Source organism: Anarhichas minor, unplaced genomic scaffold (assembly GCF_050575085.1).
Source record: "Anarhichas minor isolate MPS153535 unplaced genomic scaffold, ASM5057508v1 ptg000062l, whole genome shotgun sequence".
In the NCBI taxonomy this organism is placed as follows: Eukaryota; Metazoa; Chordata; class Actinopteri; order Perciformes; family Anarhichadidae; genus Anarhichas; species Anarhichas minor.
The window spans coordinates 5,999,032-6,021,396 of record NW_027466508.1 but is presented as its reverse complement, the minus strand read 5'-3'; the positions used below and the strand labels follow the sequence as shown (position 1 = coordinate 6,021,396).

General features: G+C 44.2%; 1 protein-coding gene and 1 long non-coding RNA gene across 3 annotated transcripts; one reads left to right on the top strand and one right to left on the bottom strand.

The window, feature by feature from the left end:
* Positions 1-177: 177 nt before the first annotated feature.
* Positions 178-20,343, bottom strand: eprs1 (glutamyl-prolyl-tRNA synthetase 1). Of its 2 annotated transcripts, XM_076077659.1 has the most exons (35): positions 20,186-20,343; positions 18,207-18,291; positions 17,976-18,075; positions 17,734-17,890; positions 17,467-17,603; positions 17,061-17,155; positions 16,835-16,961; positions 16,521-16,713; positions 16,212-16,383; positions 15,799-16,032; positions 15,499-15,583; positions 15,089-15,148; positions 11,971-12,081; positions 11,388-11,524; positions 11,094-11,301; positions 10,881-10,993; positions 10,663-10,780; positions 9,941-10,180; positions 9,689-9,856; positions 9,174-9,383; positions 7,880-8,161; positions 7,497-7,727; positions 7,143-7,414; positions 4,613-4,664; positions 4,304-4,513; positions 4,074-4,146; positions 3,877-3,956; positions 3,634-3,735; positions 3,289-3,444; positions 2,836-3,033; positions 2,521-2,694; positions 2,163-2,323; positions 1,731-1,809; positions 1,573-1,637; positions 178-1,243 (listed from the first exon to the last, which is right to left on the bottom strand). In XM_076077659.1, the coding sequence occupies exons 1-35, from the start codon at positions 20,226-20,228 to the stop codon at positions 1,093-1,095; spliced, it is 5,079 nt and encodes a 1,692-aa protein (XP_075933774.1). In that variant the 5' UTR covers positions 20,229-20,343; the 3' UTR covers positions 178-1,092. The 2 variants fall into 2 exon arrangements, with proteins under 2 accessions (XP_075933774.1, XP_075933775.1); XM_076077660.1 differs by lacking the exon at positions 9,174-9,383.
* LOC142933535 (uncharacterized) lies at positions 19,293-21,976 on the top strand. The gene is made up of 4 exons (XR_012947602.1): positions 19,293-19,347; positions 20,881-20,983; positions 21,094-21,365; positions 21,621-21,976. It is a non-coding gene; the product is annotated as an uncharacterized LOC142933535 (long non-coding RNA).
* The last annotated feature ends 389 nt before the right edge of the window (positions 21,977-22,365 follow it).

Sequence of the window (22,365 nt, the reverse complement as noted above, 5' to 3'; positions counted from 1 at the left end):
AGTGCCAGTTGTGATTTGTTGGCTAGACAAGGCTCAGTGTTATGTAACAAAGGAAGCTAGGAGGACTATTTCAGTCCATTACCACATTTACATTACCTTTCTTCATTTGACATGTGTAATACTTTCATTTCTTTTTCTTTTGGCAACACAAATAATAAAAGGACCAACTGAGCCAGCTAGGGATCCCCTGGTTTAACATCTCCATCAATCTTTATTATGGATAAAAAAAACAACACAGAGCAGTTTTCCATGGTAATAATTTTATAACGGACAAGTTGTAGAGTTAATTAATAGGAGCGTATCAGCAGGTGACTACATTAATATTTACCATATTCAGATGCTCACAGCTTCATGTCAGTTGGTTTTAGGTGGATCTGAGGAATTAATATTAAGCTTGAGCCGCATACTGTAACCAGTCATACAGAGAGCAGTGTTGATAAAGCTGTCAGAATATTACCACATCTGCAAGCCTGAGTTCCTGAGACAGTTTGGCTGCGAGAGACGAGACTGTGGGCAGGCATCGAGTACTTTTCCCCAGACGGCAATGTATGTTTGTTTGTTTTGAGAACTTTTCCAGATTTCAAAAAGCTGCAGACCCACTGAATTAGTACTTGTTGACAGAAACTTTTACCAACAAAAATTGAATCAAACCTTTTTTTGACAGTGGGACAGTAGGAACTTATAAAAAAATATCAATTCTGAAAGGATAGTAAAGATGTAATATTTCCTTAGTTTCTGGTTTTACTTGCGATGCTAAAACCAACCACTGCAGGAGAGTTAGTGTTCTTTTAGTAAGACCTTTAAAAAGTAATGAGCCATGTGGGAGAGAAGCTGCGCCACACAACCATTTCCTCTCATAACGGAATTCAAAGAGTTTATTTCACCTCCACTTTCTTCCAGATAACTACGTTAACGTACGTTTAAACAAAACAAACAAAACATCTTCCCATTCTAATTCCACAGTCCAGTCACCTCATGCACCTGTCACCCTATCCGCTCACAAGAGATCAGACAAAAAGAAATAGATGAGAGAAGGTAGGAAAGCCCTTTTCGACTAAGATGTTCATCCTCGTGCTCCGGCAGAGCAGGTGTTCAGTAGCTGCGTCCGAACAGGGTGTAGTACTGGGCAGGCTCCTTGCCGCAGACGCACATCTGACCGGGCTGCAGTGTCTTCAGGGGTGAGAAGGGGATGCAGAGGCTCTTGGCTCCCATGGAAGGAGCTCCAGGCTCCAGGTCCTGGTCCCTACAGGGCCACCAAGCACAACAATGTCTTTTAATGGTTGAAATTCAAACACAAAGCAAAATGGGGTCAACATGGGCAGGAAAAACTAATATATACCATTTGGTATTAAAAAAAAAATAATAATTATGTGAATGGGAGAAATTATATAGTGCTTTACAAACAGCCTGAATCTTGAATACATGCATTGGAAAATGACTTTTTACCCCCCTGGATGTGCTTATTGCATATGTGTATTTTATGGATTCATCATCTGTACAGATAATGATTTGGTTGTCTGGTTAAACAAAGCATTAACTCAATCGTTTGGGCCGGTGAGATGTTGGACGTACTTGGCAGTGGTTTTCTTGATCCAATCTTCGCACTCGATCCCTCCACAGAACGGGATCTGGACAATCTACCAAGCAAGGTGAATGTATTCGTTCGTCAATCTTTCCCTCAGGTGAGAGGCAGAAAATGAAAACGTTGTGTGGTGGTTTGTGTTCCTCACCTTGCCCTGTTCCAACTCTTTCTGGAACTGCTCCATCGTGTCTGCGGGCACCATGTTACTCTTCAGGTCGTCTGAAGCTCTGACAAACACACAAACACACTTTCATCAGTCTTCTTGTATGTTTATGAACGCCACACATTCTGCTGTGTATTCTCGTTTCGCAGCTGGATCCGTCACAGTCTGTGTACATCAGTTCTGACACAATGCTGCCCCCAGCTGGTTGGGGGACACATGATCATTTTAAATTTTGCCCACTTGTCTTTTTTCTATCACATGAAAGGAAGACACATGGTGTTAAAATCCTTTCAGTGAGGCGTGAAAGGTTTCACTGCAGCTTTTTCTTCCATAACTACAAAACATGCCTTTCTGTGGTCGGTTGTACTTGAATGCCAATATGTCAAGTTTCCAGCAGAGTGTAGTGCTGCATCTTACTTGTTGAACAGGTTGTTCTGGATGTCCTCCAACATGGCGACCAGCCTCTTCTCCACCTCGGCCTCTGGAATTGTCCCCTTTGCGCCCGAGTCTCTCCTCACTGCGACGCACTGACGCTGCTGCATATCTTTAGGACCCACTTCCAGACGGATAGGAACTCCCTGGACGAAACACGCAGACATACAGAGGTAGAAACAACAAAGAGAGAGAGAAAGAAACAGACACAGTCACTATCAATGCCTTCACAACAATCCTGGCTGTGGTGACTCTTATCTTCTTTGTTTTCGATGTCTCATATTGCTGCCTTTAGATAAAGCACTTCAGTAACTACCACGGCTATCATCCTATTATTTCTGACCTTGAGTTCCCAGTGGTTGAACTTCCATCCTGGGGAGTAATTGTCTCGGAGGTCAGTCTTCACCCTGACGCCAGCATCCTGCAGCCTGGTCGTGTACTTAGAGCACTGGGTCAACACTGCCTCCTTCTCCTGCTCCGGCAGGGAGGCAGTGATCCCACATGGGATGACGACAACCTGGAAATAAGAAGAGACTTTTTACCCAGTGCTGTATGAGAGAGGGATATACAAAAAAAAGCAGGTGACTTGGGCTTAAATGGTATGTCATTACACATTTGTCAGTTAACCTGCTCTATTTCCACGTCTCTGTGTGTCTACCTGCACGCAGGCCACCCTGGGTGGCAGCACGAGTCCCATGTTGTCTCCGTGGACCATGGTGAGGACACCGATGGTCCTGGTTGTGATTCCCCAGGAGTTCTGGAAAACCAGCTGTTTCTCGCCCGGCTTCTTCGGATCCTCAAACATGATATCGAACATCTTGGCGAAGTTCTGACCGAGGTGGTGAGACGTAGCACCCTGAGGAGGCACAAAGCAATGCAAAAAGGCAAGATGATTTTATCTTTTGTTTTGCAGTGCAATGCCTACTTTGTTCACAACATCAACTCTAACCAATCGCTGTCCGACTGCATGAGGATTAAGTGTCGAAAAGAAGAGAAAAATGATCACGAATCACTGTCTGTTTCTCTGCAGCTCATCAAAGGAATTAAACGTAATATTCTGCTGGCCTCTGTGTGAAAGGATCAAATGAAGTGAACCAGTATACCACAGTACCTGAATGGCTCGGCCGCTGGCAGAGATGAATGCCTCCACCGTGGTGGTGTAATCTCCTCCAGCAAACTTCTCCTTCTCCGTCTTCCTCCCCTTCACCACGGGGATCGCCATCAGCTCCTCGTACACCCTGGCGTACAGGTCCAGGATCTGAAGCACCTGCAGACACATAATGTGTGAAGCACACAAAGACTTAGTTTTGTACAATACAGCATAGTTAAAACAACAGCACAAATGTTGGGACTGTAAATGTGCTGCGCTGTTATACATCAGTTGTGTATTTCATCAGACATAACGGACAGAGGCGTGCTCGTGGTAGATGTAAGGCAGCGTTGCCGGGGCCGTTACCTCCTCAGCTGCCTCCTCTTTGGTGGCAAAGGCTGAATGTCCCTCCTGCCACAGGAACTCTCTCGTCCTCAGGAAGGGCTGGGGGTGTTTGAACTCCCATCTCTGGAGGGAGAAGCGGGGGAGAGAAAAATACGTCAGTCTTCTTTGTACCAATTTTCTTTAACAAGCTTGAAACTACGAAGTAAACGTGTATAAATGGTAGGTGTGGAGTAGCTGTAGCTGTGACTGTGGGAGGATACTGACCACGACGTTACACCACTGGTTGAGTTTGATTGGCAGGTCTCTGTGGGACTGGACCCATTTAGCGTAGGCAGGGTACATGGCTGAAGCAAAACAGACCACAGGTTCATATGGAACAGCAAAACCATAAATAAAAAAGCTATTTACATATTAAGTTCATTGCATGCGTCTATAGTCCACTAAGGAGCTGCGGTTCGGACCTGTCTCACTGGTGGGTCTGACAGCAATGGGCTCCGCCAGCTCGGTTTTTCCTGACCGGGTTACCCAGGCAACCTGACGAAGATGACGACATCACCATGAAAATTATTATATTTTATGATTATTAAAGTTGTGCAGTTATATTGTTCATTTTCTTATTGTTTCAGTAAAGTACACTTGTGTTATTTTTTCCCCTCCATTACGTTATTTGACCAAAGGGAGGTCCTCTCACCTCTGGAGCAAAATCTTCTATGTGGGTTTTTTCCTTCTCCAGGGCAGCCTGCGAGACGAACATGGGGAAGTAGCAGTTTTCAACGCCCAATTTCTTAATCTCCCGGTTAAAGAACTCTTGGATGACCTCCCAAATGGAGTAGGACCAGGGCCGCAGCACATAGCAGCCGCTGACGTCGTAGTACTCAATCATCTCCGCTTTGGTGATGACCTGGAAGGGGAGGAGCAACATTACGTTCAAGAGGAAATTTCAAAAGACGTTTCAGATAAAGACCGGGATTTTAAAAGTGGTTTTATTGGGGCAACTCACCTGAGAGTACCAGTCAGACAGGTTCTCCTCTTTCTTGGCCTCCAAGCCCAACCTGCCAAAAGACAGACGGCGATGTTAGTGAGATGCAACCTTGAAATTAAGAGGTCCAAAACACTGCAATACAACACATATTAAAGTGTACTGTGTGCTACGGTGTTTCTAATTTTGTAAATCACACATTTTATTTGTTATTTATGTGTGTAGGCGTCACATGTTTTAAGAAGCGAAGATAGTTTTTGTCTGTTTATTTGCGTATTCTCCAATCAAACTGTTTTAGTTCACTGAAAGAATAGCGTGTCAAATTAAAAGGCAGTGGCGATGAAGCGCTGCCCAAACACAGTTGCAGAGCATTATGGGAAATGAACACAACTATAATATGTCAGGCCAGGCCTCCTGGTTAGTGAGTCGAGGCGCAGGTTCGGGCTGTACCGAACGTCCTTTTTTACTTCTACTGAGCTTTTTGAATGAAGCTTAGATCGTCATCCGCCTCAGAAAAGGAAAATAATAGATTGTGTTATTGTGGTTGTATGAATGTAACTTATGGTGTTGATAGATTGCTGCTTGACCGCCCCGTGAATACGGATGTGCCACCCTTTGAGTGCGGCAAGCAAACAGTTTTTGACCTCAGTAGTTTTTTAAAGGCTTAACGCCAACAAACATGGAGTGAGGCGGAATATTTCGTTTGATAAAAACATGTTGTGCATTTTGGAAACGATTCCATCCACCTATATACATTTTGACTTTACGACGATCATGCTCGTCTGAAACAATCCTTTGCAGCCTCCACTGGAATCCACTTCTACAGTAATAGTATTACACTAATACTATTACTGTCGACTAAGAATAAAGCTGCTGCACAGCATTCAAATGTTGATTTACAATTCAAATTTGGGGGAAACGTTACGAATGAAGCGTCAAAGCTTCGAACTGTTCGATACAGCCCTAGTGCAGGTACAAGAGTACTCAAGTGCATTAACAAAACACACAGCCATTCCCAGACCAGACAACCATGCAGCTCAAAGCTCACATCAGTAGCAATGAAGCCAGCAAACCGGCTTCCAACTGCTAACGGACAACACGGAGACAGAGCTGCACCATAAAGGCAAAACCCTCATCTCCATTATTGGGGCGATAGTGTGATCATGATTAAGAGTCTTTATCCGAGGAACAGAAGTTTTTATACTTTTGCATCTTAGATCAAAACCTTTAAGAGTGCTGGTGTGTTCTGTAGTTACTCTGGATAGAAAACCATGCAGGATATAGATGTTTAAATATATATATATATATATTAGTAGTGCAGTGTATCAAAGAGCGATCACATTTCATCCATAAGGCTTACAGCGGACTACAAGCACTGATCAAGCAGAGAGAAAACACACCAACCATTAAAAACTCACCAAATCTTGAATACAAAAAAACAAAACCTCTTCAGTCGTTAAGCAACTGTAGCATCCATCTTCAGTGTCCAGGTAAGAAATCCAAGCATGTGCCTCTGTCACCGCTCCAGTATTTGTTTAAAGACTAAAAACATACAACTCACGGCATCGTAAGGTTTAAATGAAACCATCCGCTGAATGTTCACCGTTTTGTGGAAACAATTCAACACCTCCGTACGAAACAAATGCATCTCGCTAGAAGAAGCACCTCATTCGACAATCTATATTGTGTCCAAAGCAGAGAAGACAGCTCAGAACAAAGACTTTTTATTGGCTCTGCATTTATGACTCCACTGATCTGTCAATCTTAGCCAAATCATTTTCAGAACAACCAACTGTAGCTGCCGTATAATCTCGCCATGTGTGTTCATCTAACTCCATACACCTTTCTTCAGTCTGCAGAGCCTCGCTGCGCATGTCGGACGACTGTAGTTAGACAACTGATAGCAGGTTCATGTTTAGAAAATCCTGTGGGAGATTAAATCTGCACTTACAGAGAGAGGCTGAAAGGTTGACTTCAGATGCAAAACAGTGCAATAACATTTTGTTCCTCAGTGTTAAAGCCACACAGCTGATTGAAAATTGTCAAAATCACAAAATGAACTGCAGCAATTATAAAATCGTAGGAGGCGCAGTATTTGTAAAAGGAGAAATGTGTGACAATACCATTTTAAATGAAATATTGCCGTACTGCAGAGTAGTTCTGGCCTATTCTCCACACTTTAGAACAGAAACTTTGTACAGATTTGAGCAAAAATCACATCATAATCATTTTCGTTTACTTTTCAATGAAAATGAGAGTGACGTAGAAATGATCACTCTCTAATAAAAAACAAACACAATTAAGATGTAATGTTTTTAATCGTTCAGCACTACTAAGTCTCCTTATAATGACGTTCACAGTATTGATTGTAATACGTTTTAGGATTTGATCTGAAATGAGACAACTCGCCATTATAGAGCTCATTTTATACGAAACATTGTGCCGGCTGGTAACAGTTCACACTACTGCCAGAGGAGGAAAGAGCTAGTTTATCATCACCTGGATCTACTTCTTAACCCCTCTTCTTCTATATCCGTTTCCAGTCTCTCACCGTGTTTGTTTCTTAGGTCCTTGACCCTCTCCTGAGCCTCCTGCTCCTCCTGAAGCCTCCTTGCCCTGGTTGGCTTTGTCTCCTTTACCCTTCTTCCCTCCTCCTGGTCCTCCTCCTCCCTGTTTCTCAGACTTGTTCTCCCTCTCCTTGCGGTTTTTGTCCTCTCCTCCAGTGGCTCCAGCAGCGGCCACTGGTTTGTAGTCCTGTCCAGTAAGCGTCTTGTACTGGCTCTTCAGGTCCAGGAGAGTCTTCACGGCTTCATCCACCTTGTCCTGAAATGGAAAGAGAGTTGTCGTTCTTTTCTTTTCCAGTACTACCTGTGTATTTAACGCCACTCTGCGACTTGCTCCTTACCTTGGGGGCCTTCTCGGATTTCAACTTTCTCACTAGCTCTCCCTGTTGGGTCACCTGGGAGAAGAGTTCCTCGCCCTGCGCGGGAGAGCTGGACTTGGTCGAGGAAGCGCTGGACTGGGTCTGGGCCTGGCTACCTGGGGCTTGCAATCCGGGCTTGTAATCCTGTCCGGTCTGCTGTTTATACTCTGCCTTCAGAGCCAACAGCTGCTTCAGTGCAGCGTCTACCTGATCCTGATGAAGAGCCAGCACGGAGAGAACCATTTAGGTCTAGCAGCAGTGACAGTTGCAGGACTCTATCCGACAATATAAAGACTCTGAAAGCAAGGCAAACGCTGGTACCAGATGGATATGTAGTGGTTGTGATGCTGCAGTTATAGTCTCACCTTGGACGCCTTTTCAACCTTCAGTTTCCTGACCACTTCTCCCTGCTCAGAGACCTTCTCATACAGGCCGGTGGCAGCAGGGGCAGAGCTAGGGCTGTTCTGGACTGGGGCGGGGGCTTTCTGGACCGGGGCCTGGGCTTTCTGGACCGGGGCCTGGGCTTTCTGGACCGGGGCCTGGGCTTTCTGGACCGGGGCCGCTCCAGGCTTGTAGTCCTGACCTGTGACCTGTTTGTATTCGGCCTTCAGGTCAAGCAGCTGTTTCACTGCTGCGTCAACCTGGTCCTGGGGACACATGGACAAGCATACTGTGACTCACTTCATATTTCTATTATCCTGTAATGGGTAAACACCGTTGTGTCAACACATGAGCATAATCAGCAAAAGAACTGGGGAAAAATATTGGTATTGTGCTGATAAAAATCACTGGCCGGGTCAGCCCAAATCTAGCTTTGTTTTAGCGTCGATGTCATGTCTACGTATAGACTGATATTAGACGTCTTTCAAGCGCAAAATTGCTTGTTTGTCTTCGGCTACGTTTGGACATCTAGTAAACTCCACTGACAGCCCAAAGTAAGCTGTGTTTTAGCATATAGGACAAACAGTAGTAAGACGTTTCCCACTGTAGCCCAGTTGGTAGCTAAGAACAGCGGTTTGTTTCTCCGTTTCTTGGACAGAGGAAAATGTAGAGGCAGATTCGAAAATGCGTGAGAGAGAGAGAGAGGAGTATGCCAAGCAGCAAAGGCCCCACGGTTGGAATCGAAACGGGGACTTAGTGGTTAAGCGGAATTCGCTGTAACCATTCGGAGTCCCTTTCTCATATGTTCTACTAAGACTCGTCTTTTGCATAATCCTGTTAGACAATCATTGAATTAAGCATATCAAATAAGACCAGAACCAGCCCTCGAACTACATATACTCTATTGTATAGGGATCCGTGAAGCAGATTTCCATGACTTCTTCTAAACTTTCCGAGTTTAATCTTATTTGCAGAACTTCTCCATGCCTTGAAATTACTATTTTGGATCAGCCACTAGCTAGTGAGCCTGAAATGATTTCTACCTCTATCCAGTCAAAAGTTATATTGACTGGCATTAATGGCGTCTTGGTCATCTTAGAAATGTGAAGTTGATTTGTTCATTTTTTTTGTTGAGGTATTCTTCATTAGCAACAATAGGTAGCTAATCGCAGCACACTGATTTGCAAAAATCATGCTTTGGGCTTTAACAAGCACTGGTTTTTATTTTTAAAGTATTTTCTGTCACTTCGTCATTCTCTACTGTCTGCATCAGAATACCTTGGGAGCTTTTTCAGACTTCAGTTTCCTCACATTCTCCCCCTGTTGTGAAACACGCTCATACAGGCCCGAAGAAGAGCAGGAAGAGGAGGAGGAAGAGGAGGAGGCAGGAGCAGAAGGGGCCATCCCAGGCTTGTAATCCTGACCAGTCAGCTTTTTAAACTCCGCCTTGAGAGCGAGGAGCTGCTTCACTGCTACGTCAACCTGGTCCTGGTGCCACCAACAAACCAGCTTATTGTTGCAGGTAGTTATGGATGAAATTGACTGGCATGCAAACGACGTGGGGACATGCGCAATGACAGGACAAATAATTTGGGACACGAGCAGCGAGCGACTAGACAAACGACTTTGGACGTGAGGATTCACAGGACAAAAAATGAGGACACGAGGGATGACTGGACGAATCGCTCAGCACAATGTTAATGGACGGACAGACGACTGATTGAAGGATGTGGACATGAAGAGTGAGTGGACAAGCAGATGTGGACACGTTCAGTTATTGAACATCTAGATACCTTGGGTGCCTTCTCTGCCTTCAGTTTCCTGACCAGCTCGCCCTGCTGGGTAACTTGGGTGAACGGACAAGAGGCGGAGTCTGTTGATGTGGTGGGCGGGGCTGGATCAGAGGTGGTAGGGGCCATGTCCGGCTTGTAGTCCAGACCTGTCTGCTGCTTAAACTGTGCCTGCAGAGAGAGAAAGTAAAAATGAGATAGCAAACATTTGAATAAATAAGGTGTTTTTATTGCTTTTCATCACAGCTGACGTACCTTTAGGGAGAGCAGCTGCTGAACTGCCTTGTCCACTTCGTCTTTAGGAGCCTTGGCAACCTTTAGTTGACGGACAGCTTCACCTTGTGCTACGATGCTCGAGAACAAGTCACTGGCTGAGGTTGCGGCAGGCGCTGGGGCAGGGGGTGAGGCAGCTTTGGCTGGGGTGGGGGCAGCTTTGGCTGGGGTGGAGGCAGCTTTGGCTGGGGTGGAGGCAGCTTTGGCTGGGGTGGAGGCAGGCTGAGACGAGAGGAAAGGCAGATTCAAAAACACAAGAGGAGCAAGAACCTGACGGGTACCAGTTTATCCCAGACGTCAAAGAGACGCTCTACTGGTAAATCTGGACTCAAAGCTCATCTATTCTTAATCTCGCTATCATTTGGCCAATCTTTGCACGACTGGTTGGATCAGTTAGCAATCACTAGCGCTCATATTCCTGCTTCTACTGTTGTTGGTGTCCCATTTTTCCCTTCTGAAGACTATACAGCGGTCTCCCTCCGTCATTTAACATCCACAATTAGCGGAAGCTAAGAAACAAGCGATCAGAGTGCACTTGGGTCTAAATAATCAACAAACTGACTTGAGGTGAGCGCAGCTCTCTGCTGCCGTTATAGTATTCATTTAAGAGGTCTTATACAGTGATTACAAGTCTGATTCACAGATATAATTGGGCATAATGCATACAGCAACATTTGGATGGGGATTTCTTCAAGAGCACTCACTGCTTTGCTGGAGGCCTGGCTCTTGCTCTTGTCCTTGGATCCAGCGGTCGGCATCTCCTTGGTGTGTCCATCAGGAATGAAGAGCAGCACACAGGGACTCTCCTTACAGCTGTTGGGACTGAAGATGTTAACCACAGTTAGACACAGACAGAACCACAACCGACATAGTGAGATCCAAGTATTTGTTGATCTCCATGAAATTGGATCCTTCCCCTCACCTGACGGGCTCATACGGCTGGTCACAGATGTAGAAGCCCCGCCTCTGGAGCTGGATGACATCACCTTTCTTCAGGCTCTGCAGACACGGATCGCCGAGCATCTTCTCCTCCAGCTGAGAAAGCGACAACGAGACGATCAACCAAAACGAAACATTTGAAAATGAGAAATGAGACGCACGCCGTGAGATTAAGAACACGCGTCGCAGAGCAGACCTTGGTGTTTTTATTGATGTACTCCTTGAAGTCGTCGTCTTTGGTGATGACGGCCTTGGAGATGAGAGGCAGGTAGTTTATGCAGACGGTGGGCAGCAGGGGGGCACTGTTTGTGTCGGCCAGCCACGTGATCTTCGTCGTCTTCTTGAAGTCCTTGTTCTCCAGGGCCAGGCGAGCCTCCATGGACACGACCTTAGCGTCGGCCCCCCTGAGCAGGGATAAAAGGAAGCATTTCGTTACTTCCACGCGACTCTCTACAACAATCCGGATGAGCTGAGCAATGATCCCACATACTTGTTGATCTTGGTGATGATGAGGTTGCCCCAGTTGATGAAGGTGACCATCTCTCCCTCTGAGAAGGTCTCAGCATCGGCTCCTTCAACCAGAACTCGAGGTCCGTACCAAACCTTCTTCATGCCCACCTCTGCGTTCTGGATGGACACAGAAATGAGATTACAATGGCCTCTAAAAGCTCCATGTGTCCAACACTACAGTACAGCGTTGTTTGTAACAGAATCACAGAACTGAATTGCTATTCAAAACATGTGTAGACACCAACAGGTCACTGAGCTTCTTCATGGGGTGTGAACATGCAGCACAGCCACCTCCTGTTGCTTTTCACTTCTACCACACTGCCCGTCTGTAGGCTGTAAATGCTCTGCACACCATCAGAGCAGTTAACATAAGTCCTCCAAGCAATGCTCAGGGCGAAAAAAGTTTTGTAATGGAGAGAAAAAGTATGCAAATCTAAAAAAAAAAAAAAACAGGTGCTGAACAAAACAGAAGATGATTTTTCTTTATCTCCTGCATCAGAATTTCTCCAAGCACAAACAAACATCACAAGTTGGAGGTCTGCTGATAACAGTGTTGCTCTAACCTTAGGGTGTTTGGCCACCTCCTTCATCTCCTCTGTAGCCTCTGAGACGGAGACAGGAACCACGTAGGAGCTGGACAGAGCCGTGTACCTGGGAGCTACCGGGTCAATAACCTAAAACAAGACACGCACACACACAGGTCAGTAAAAGAAGCAGCAGACCGGTGCTTTGTAACAAACTCTACATACAAAATGCTGAGTAATGAAAGGACAAAGCAGAGAAGGATGCAACTTAATTCATTAACAGTTTGTTTAAAAAACAAATCAAAAATGGAGAGAAAAATTAACCCAGCTCAGAAACTGACAAACGGAGAAAGCATGAAGAAAGACGAGTGGAGAAAGAAAAGCGGATTTCATGAGCAAATCAGTGAGTCGAGGGAAACAAGCCTTTTCTTCAGCTGCTTGTTCAGTCCCCTTTCACTTTCACTATTTTACCAGCCAGCTCGAGTGTTTAAGAGCCCGAATGATCCAACCAGAAACAGACCAACAAACTATATATTACACCAGGCGATCACAGAGGAGCGTCGTTGGATACTTCAATGGAAACTACTTCACAGTACAAGTACAATAGAAGTAGACATTCACAAACAATAACAGTCTTTTGCTTCAACAATGATGGAATGGAACCAGATGATAAGCTCGGTTTCCTCAGAATATAGAACCAGACACTCTTCAAACTATTAATTATACATTTGCATGATCATTCAAAATAATCATAATTTAAAAAATATATATATTTATGGTGACTTAGGAAATAAAAGTGTGAGGCACTTTTGAAAGCTCACATAAAGGAATGATCGTGTTAAATGAAGTGGATATACTTAATAAATGAAGAGGAAACGTCTTAGATGCTCGCTCAAAAAGCTGCAATGGATTAAAGGATGAAGGGAGATGGATGGAGAGGAACACATTAAGGGAGGAGGATGTGATACTGTCTCTGGTGAAGGACTGTCTGGCTTTAGAAATATATTTAGAAGTTTATGTAACCAGTCTGTTTTGTACAGATTCAAACCTGCATTTTGAAAATCCCTCCGTTAATTCTAGCCATCTCACTCCGAGTTTTAAATCATTCTGGACCACAGAAGGGCTGCAGACTAGAGCATCCTGACAATGCAGTCTCACTGCAGTACTTATAATAATTCTCATAACTGGTTTGGTGTTGAATATGAGCAAATGGCATCTCCTGTACTGAAGAGCTTCCACAACATCCTGGCGTTATTTATTATTCTTTCTCCATTAGTTCTGATAAAAGCTAGGATCTATTTTAATATGAACAGAGAAAACTAAACCCCCCACAAATATCCCCTCAACACCTCCATTTCGACTCCAACAGCCACATTGACTTTCTTCAAAGCCAAAACAAGCACACAGCTCATTTCAGATAAACCAGCGACGAAAGCGGGGAAGGAGTGGGTGAAAATGAGCAGGAAGAGGTGGAGCGGGAGGTGGGGGAGTACCTTCAGACAGCTAATTGGCAGCTTGGAAACAGAAGAGTGAGATGCTATTTAATGTTAGATACAGGGAGGAAGAGAGAGAGAGGAGAGGAGAGAGGTAGAGACACATTTACATAGAATGGAACGTTTACATCATTTCCCCTCACTGCAACCGTTACACCTTCCTGTTATCGTTTGTTGTTAGTGTTTCCACCTCCAGCCACCTACGACTCCTGCCCTGAGGGAACATCATGCTAACCTCCATCTATGACGCTCGTCTCTTATGCGTCTATCTCGGAACCCATCGGCTATCGGTCTGATGACGATTTAGCCTCTTGAAACAACCGCAAATATTTCTGGGGTTGCGGTGTAGCCAGCAGCCAAGACTTGCTCTTCCGTCCTTGTTTACAGCCCGATTAGCAACTTGAGACGAGAGAATGGAGTTTGAGTTAAGAGTTGACGGCTAATCTCTAAAAACATATCTGCAAATGAATGCAGATAAATGAAATCAAAACGCTTATAAAAAGCTAAATCATGGTCAGATGATTGCCGATGGGTTCCGGGATTGCATTTCGGCCATTGTGTTCCGCATGGACTGTTTATCTGCAGCCCGCTCACACGCGATAGGTCGATACTACTCAATCTACAAACGGAAACCGGCAAAGCTTCCGATGCCAAAAACCCTGTTACCTTCAGATTCGGCCTTCACAGGTATGTCTTTATGAAGATTAGTTATGCAGCAACACTATACTCAGGGCTAAGGAATCCCAACCCAAAATAAAATGGATAAATAAAAGATAAATTAGACAAATAAATGACTCAAATGTGCTTAATATTTGACCATCAAAAGCGACTGTGAAGAATGTCTGTAACCACATTTAAACATGAGCGGCTGTTACAGCAAATTGAAATATTGGCAAGAAATTTTGGGGTCCTGAAACTGTCTGAAGAGGGCAAGGAGGAGTGGGTTAGTGGAACATGCATATGAAGCCAAAGTTTGTTCCTAAATCCTGACGCCAACTGTCATCACTACTTTGGTAGCTCTTCTTGGTCCCTGATGAATCCTTAGATTCTGTTTTCAACTCCACCATTCAGACGTGATGCCGTCTCTGTTTATGTGCATTTTTAAAGTATAAGCTTCACACCTTTTACTTGACTCTGGGATGAAGCAGCGACTGCCAGCAAGGAAAAACCACACAGAGGAAGCAACACTGGTGTCCAGACAGATGAAAATGGGGACAACAAAACAGGACTGCAATCAAACGTGGGACATGAAATGAGGCGACTGGTTTGGTCTTTTGAAGTTTTCGGTGATATGGAGGGTGAGGTAATGAGGCAGGAAACCAGGTAGCAAATGAAAGCGTTCAACAGAATGAGAACGGCGAAGCAGAAAGAAGCCATGCCAGCAGCGAACCCACGGCCCGTTCTCTGAACCTCTGCCAATTACAGCGTCAGATTCATTACTAACATACGAGCCAGGTCAAACTAACGTAAAATTAACCCTTAGTCTTCAAAAGTAGCACAAATGTCAGTGATTGAAAAATGTCTGCAGTTGTATCTTACGAGTTACAGTTCAACGATGGCCCACAGAGGGACCCTTTAAACATTTTCATTGTGACCATTTAAGTATACAGCTAGGTTCACTCTAACAGGCCTAAATGTGAGAAGACAAAAGGAGAAAAATGTACCTTCTTATTGAAGGCCCAGATCTTGTCCCACTCCATGTTCACCACTGACCGAGATCCACCCTGGAAGGAGGCGGGATAAAAGAAAAACACGTTTTTAAACTCCATGGAACAGTGAAGCTATAAATAATTAGATTTGAGATATTTGCTAACTCTCTTAAGTCCTTGATTCTGACACTTAAAAGAGGAAACAAAAAAGGTAAATGTGTAGATGTGTCGTACGCAATGTTTAAAAGTATGATTAACCATCAAAACCATGAAAATGAAAATGTTTTCATGTGTATTTTTTTCTGGCAGAGAGGTGAGAATGTCATCTCTTGTTTATTATTTATCTGCAATTATCGACTCCCATCTGTATTTTAGAGAGGAATCCGGGCTTTTGCGCTGCCCGTCTCTAACTATGACAGATGTACCTGGGCTGCTATGAACTGTTTCAGACCCTCAACGGTCATTCCTCTCCTCAGGACTCCTCTGACAGTGGGGAAGCGAGGGTCATCCCTGGAGGACGAGATGAGAAGATACATAAAAAAACATGGGGATAGAGTAAGGGTAAAGAGAAGAAGGGAGGAATAAAGGGGGCATTGGGGGACAGGGGGTGGTAGAGGAGGTTGTGAAAAGGCCACCAAGAGGGAACAGAAGAAATAGACGCCTTAAACATTCCGGATAGACACACGACTAAGCATCAGTCAATAGATAAATTAAACTAGACCTACCATCCATCGACGTATCCCTGGTCGACAAACCAGGTGAGCTTCCTCTTGGACAGCACCGTGTTGTTGAGGTTGAGTCGGGAGTACTCCCAGACATGGGGCTTCCTGAGGCCCAGTGAGTTGATTATCCAGTAGAACTGCTCGTCACGATCGTGGTACTCGGTGGTCCTGAGGGCATGGGTCACACCCTCCAAGCTGTCCACGATGGGACAGGCAAAGTCATATGTTGGGTAGACGCTGGAAAAAATTGAGGGGGGACAGTTTGAACAATGAATACTTGTCGGGTATTTCAATATGTCCAATATGTGAGGTAAATACTCCAGATGTTTAAGTGCAAATCATTTAGTTTTTTTATTTCAAATCAATAAGACTAATAACGTAGTTTGCCCCTCCCAGGAATTATTGAAGTCAAGTACTTGTAGGTCTTTCCGGTGCGAGGGTGGGGAGTGTTCTTGCAGCGGTAGAGGGTGGGGTCTCTCAAGCAGCCGTTGTTGGAGTTCATGTCGATCTTGGCCCTCATGCAGCAGGTCTGACCGCTCTTTGTCCCAGCTTTCATCTCCGACCACATCTTCATGTTCTGCTCCACCGCTACACAGGAGAGAGAGAAAAAGAGAAGGTGTAGCTTCAGGGAGTTCAGAAATTCGCACTGTAGCTTCAACCTTCACTGTGACTGGTGAACGTGGCGTGGCGTGGCGTGTCTCCCCTCCCCCCCCCCCCGGGCGTACTGTTATTTCTGCATGTGGACTCGGTGCGCTGCTCCCTCTCCAGCTTCATCTGCTCAGGAGGCGTGTTGTCGATGTAGGCTTTGCCCTCAGCGAGCAGCTTTTCCCCAAATTCCATTATGGTGGTAAAATGGTCGCTGGTGTAGGTGAACTGGTCTGGATGGATCTGGAGCATGGCGACATCTTCCAGGATCACCTGAGATGCAATAAAGACAAGTAGAAATAAGAACACAAAACACATTTGTGGCAAGTTTATTTTTTTGTGACAGTACTATTTTCCTTACAGGTGGTATGGAAATAACTAATTCACATCTTACCTTCTCAAAGTCCTCCTTTTCCTTCTCAGGGTTGGTGTCGTCGAAGCGCATGATGAGTTTGCCTTTGAATGTGACCTGGTAGTGCTGGTTGAGCAGAGCAGCCTTGGCATGGCCGATGTGCAGGTATCTGACCACAGAGAGAGATAGAAAATTGATCTCCGTTAAGAAAGGTACTAAACGACCATGTGTAACATGAACCTCTCCTAAACTCCAGATCAAATCGTACCCGCTGGCCTCAGGAGGGAAGCGAACCACCACCTTGCCCATCTCAGCTCCAGGCAAATCCACAAACTTGCCAACATCTTGCTTCTTGTCATCCGACTGCCAATCAGGGACACAAACAGTCAAAGTGAGTTCCACTGAGGTCAAACAAAGATTGGGTTTGAGTTAACTGATCACACACGTAATAAAAATACCAAAGAATCTGTGAGGATTGAGAAGTGTGTTTTACAAGACAGAAATGATAAATACATAGACAAGAGCTTGTGTTGTTTTGTTAACAAAAATATTCACACTAAGACACTATAAATTAGTTTTTTCTCCAGTTAAGTGAGCACAAACACTCCAGATCAGCCCTACTTGGTTGAACATTAAATCACAAATCGCTTAACAATGACTGAAATAACACTTACGTTGGATTTGCTCAATGGAGCTTTCTTACTGGCGTACTTGTTTCCCACAGCAGTGAAGGGAACCTGCGAGCTCAGGAAAGAGAACCAGCGGTTGACGTGGGTGAAGGACTTGCCCTGGCTCGGCCATTCCCCATGACCTGCAGATAAGCAACCACAACCTGTAGTGCTCCATTTCACCGTTTAAGCGGGACAAAATCCACGTTAAAATAGACAGACAGAGAACGTGGCAAAGATCCAAACTGGTACATCCTGTATGGTACTACTGACCTTTGAGAGCAGCCCAGACAGACAGGTCAGCCAGGGTGAGGGTATGTCCAACCAGGAAGGTCCGCAGGGAAAGGGCCTTATCCAATCCACCCAGTGCTTCGCTCAAAGCAGTCGGACCACACAGACGCCGAGCACTGAACTCCAACCAGTGGTCGACCTGCAGGTACCAGACAGCATCTCAAATGAGCGGGTAAAAATCACCGAACAGAACAGAACATCACTTCACATGCACGAACACACACCTCAGTCTGCTCCATTATGTTGGCTCCGTAGAGGCCAAGAGCTGGAGCCACCCGGGCCAAGTACCGACTGATAGAGTTGGCATCATTGAACTGGATCGCACTGAGGGAGGTGAAGGGCGCACGGAGTAGAAATAAATGAGAAATAATAGAAACACCAAAATTGCACAACTTTTTCTACAGCACGCCGTTGGAGCTCATCGCGCAATTTGACGAAACAATGATGTCACCTACTCTGAGACGTGAAGCTGGGTGTCTTTGCCTTCCTCCACGGATACCTGCACACTGCCCTTCACGTGCTCTGCTGTCAGCAGCGCTCCTGAAAAGGACAGAGGAGAAAACCCAGGGTGAAGAGTTTGCCATGAGTCTGTGTAAACATGGCTGAACAGCCTCAACTCAACTTTGTTTCGAGAATCTAGAGCAATTAAGTCAATCTTCACCAACAATTTTGGTTTGAGAACCGGTTGAACTGGTCCTGTGATGCAAAGCATGCTCACTCCGGTGTTTCACGTTACTCTGTTAGATGCGATCTTTGTAGAGGTACTGCCTGCCTTATGCAGTGGTTTTATAACGTGTCAGTACTCGAGCGGCTTCGCATAACAACCCTTGTGATGCCATGGACTTGAGATCAATGCATATACGTAGTATGGCACATCAGCTCGAAGCTCAACCGAAAGATCCTCGGAAGATACATAGACAATTCTCTGGGATAAGAATAAAAAAGTGAGGCATCCCTTAAGATTTTAACAGGTTAGAGAAAAAACAAACATTTGAATACAAAATAGACTAATTATGTAGTTTAGCATGCATTAATATATCGCCTTCTGACCATTTAAAGCGCTTTACACTACATGCCAACATTTACCCTATTCATACACTGATAGCAGAGGCTGCCATACAAGGTGCTCGTTCACACAACTAATGTTTAATCACTATGGCCTGGAGGAGTCGTGGACCCGCTCTACCTGCTGAACCACAGCCGCTCTATGCTCTCAGCATTCCTTTGTCTTTGTGTCATACCCTTACGGTACATCTTAACAGTCTACCATACATGTCTGGTGGAAGAGCTGCAGAGGTGGTTTTACTTTTTAGGTTCAACTTTAAAGAGGAAGACTGAGTTTTGTGGGCACCACCTCAACCACTGACCAACGATTGCCCGGCATTACACTTCCCTGGAGTGCTGGTGCAAAGCAAATGAAATAGCAATCAGCTATTATGCAAAAAGGATGCACTCCACCTCCAACACAACGTTTCAATATGCTTGCATCAGCCTGCTGTTTTAACTGGAAACGCACAGGGCGCTGTTTAGCAGCTGTCACTTTGACACACTAACCAGCGGAAGGCTTTGTTGAACACATGGAACAATCACATACTGGTAAAATATGTCATGTTATTGATACATTTTAGCAATATGTAATTGTATATACGCCTAATCCAAACCCACCCAGCTGGGCTAACCTGCGTTAGCTACGCACACTGTGCCAACTGATACATAACGTGTGTGTACTATTTGTGCATGTGTTATTTCCGAGTTCATAAAGACATTTTGTGTCCGTCATTACGTTTTGTTCATAGGCATCCCACGGCGAAAGCTGTAAAGAGTAATGTAGCTCATTAAAACGACCTGTCCACATATGGTGCTGAGTGCCACGACGTCAATTTAGCTAACGTTAGCTTTACAGAGCCGGTGCTGCCTTCTCTCATGAGCTACCGCTAGCTGGTTAGCTAACGTCATACACGCACCATTTGAACTTATATGGACATGCAGACATACTAATTTGAATTCAGATAACGTTAGGCCTATAATCCACGTCACAGGCGTTACTTCTTTGCGAAATAAACAACATGGCTGATTCGTAGTCCATTCTCCAGTTGCAAACATTCGGCTCGTTATTATTACAAAATTGGCACAATTACAAACAAGTGGTAAACTTTTAATATTGTCTTTTATAATGTACAGTCGTCTTCATGTCTTCCGTCTCAACCAAATCGTAATGACTGGTCCAGTATCTTTAATTGTCTTGGACTCGTGTATTTATATAGTTATGATACGCGGATAAACATTAAGGGATGGTTTTAAAATAGAATGCATCTCATTTGATAGGGTGACACGTAGAAGTGCTTGCTAACAGCTAGCTAGCCAACTGTCAGTAAGTGCACGCGCGAGACTCATTGAAGAAGTACTTATTCAGGGGTCGCACGCTGCAACTCACCTAGAGGCGGATTGCTTGTGTTGATGGTGAGGTTTAACGCCATACTGTGAAATCCTCCTTCCACAAAGGTTCACTGTTTAAGAAACCGAACAGCACACCAAGCAGCACAATGTGAAACAGAAACGGAGGGCTACCGATTTTGATATTATGACTGCTAACCAACAACTCATTGGTGCAATACTGCCACCGACTGTTCAGGAGTATGAACAGACAGACACAAAATAAAAGCGGAACTGGAGAAAGGAGGTGTTGTGCTCTGCATATTCCCTAAACTGTTTTTGTTGTTTTTGTATTGAGCAGCATTCAGTGGGTGAAGTGCATTAGAGTTTTGTGTTGCCAGTTAGCACGTTATTGTACTGTCTTACAATCTGATGATTTAATGGTTTATAAGGCTCAGAAGGTGTTTTATCATGTGCTGCAGAATATCACATAGTAGACTTTATGATAAAAAGCAAATGCAGAAGGGCCTTGACTCCTCACAGCAGTGTGTGGTTCAAGAATGAATGACTACTGTTTTATTTTATTATGAGAAAATCATTTTTAATAATCAGGGTTATGTTTCTGAATTCAGAAGTTCTTTTATGTTGTATCTATATATTTGAACTTGGTAAATTGAAATGAGCTCCATATACTGTTCATACACATCCTCTTAACTGAATGTTATATTGCATTTGTGCTGCTTGTCTCTCTTTCAGAAGTTAGTCATTTGCTCAAAATGGACACTCGCTTCACTAGTGAGTCCAACGAATGAGACCGTCCATTTTCTCAGAGGAAGAGAGACATCGCTACCAAGTGGAGGTCAGGCACTGTAAATGACCTTACATGTGCACTGTTCATAATGAAAATAACATTTTAGTATATAGCACGATGCCTCTGTCAGCATGCTTCACACTGAATCTGTTTTGCAGAAAATTATAATGAGACAGTTTATGCTCATGAAGCAACAGCACCAAGTTCCTGCACATTTACCATCGAGGACATGAAGACCTGGCTGCTGTCAGGAAGAAGCTTCCGGGAAGAAGGCGTTAAGCTGCTCATTGATGTTACACTAAAGCTTTCTTATCCACAGGTTAGAACAGATGAATAACAGATTCTTTTATTTTTATTTGAAAGGTTAAATGATAAAGGTGATGAAATAACAGAGATGACAGAGGCAAGAAAGCCTCTCGTGGCTGAATCGGTGAGTACAACATAGCTCCTGCACATGGCACTTTATAGCATACAATAAAACAATATACTACTAGCTGCATTACCTTCCTGGTGAGACTAACTAAAGAGGGATGTGCACAGGCCTGGATCACAGCGAGGCACTTCTGTCTCAGTCACATGGAGCAAGAGCTCTTGGACGAACTGGACGAAGAAAAGCGCCTCGTTATATACAGTCACTCACTTCTTCTTCTTCTTCATCTTCTCCTCTCTCTCTCTGTCTCTAAAGGTCACATTGGAGGGCATTCAAATGTTTGTCTCAGTCATCCGCTCAGGAGCAGAGGTAGATGTGGAAACCCTTCTTCGATCCCTCCTCAGCAAGCTGCTGGAAACTTTAGCCGGCCTTCAGATCACCAGCAGTGCATTCGCTCTGCGGAGGACGAAAGAAGCTGGATTATTTTCATTATGGATCAATTGCTGATTATTTCCCCATTAGTCAGTTGATTTGTTTGGCTTGTAAAAAATCTTAAAACAGTGAAAAATGCCATCACAAGTTCTCAGATTCCAAAGTGACACCTTCACAACATAGTCCACAATTCCAAATGATTCAGGATAAATGAAAATGATTAAACTCATTAAAAAGGAAAAGCAACAAATCCTCACATTTTTGAACACAGCATTTGTTACACAGCAAGTTATAATAAATTAGAATGCTTTTTTTTTGTTTTTTTGCCAATCTCCATATTAACTGTTTGTTTAAACAGTGGTTGGTGGTCCTCACTCACCAAGGAATGGGCCAGTTAATTTGAGTCACAATGTAATTTACAGAAATAACTGACTAACTAATTTAATAAACATCAAACAAAAATGATTAATAAATTTACAAAAACAACAAAAATAATCAACGACTAAATGTTGAACAAACCAACTGATTTATATTTGTGTAATAGCCCTTATTTGATGAAGCTATCAGCTAGTCGCTGGTTTGTATTTACTTCCCGCCGTTGAGGCGGAACTACAAAACAAAGCAGGAA

Coding starts and splice junctions, on each gene's coding strand:
- eprs1 (XM_076077659.1), bottom strand. CDS start 20,228: ATGGCGTTAAACCTCACCATCAACACAAGCAATCCGCCTCTAG. Junction 16,384..16,520: donor GTCCACATGCAGAAATAACA/GTACGCCCGGGG, acceptor TCTCCTGTGTAG/CGGTGGAGCAGAACATGAAG. Junction 3,034..3,288: donor CCAGCGGCCGAGCCATTCAG/GTACTGTGGTAT, acceptor GTGCCTCCTCAG/GGTGCTACGTCTCACCACCT.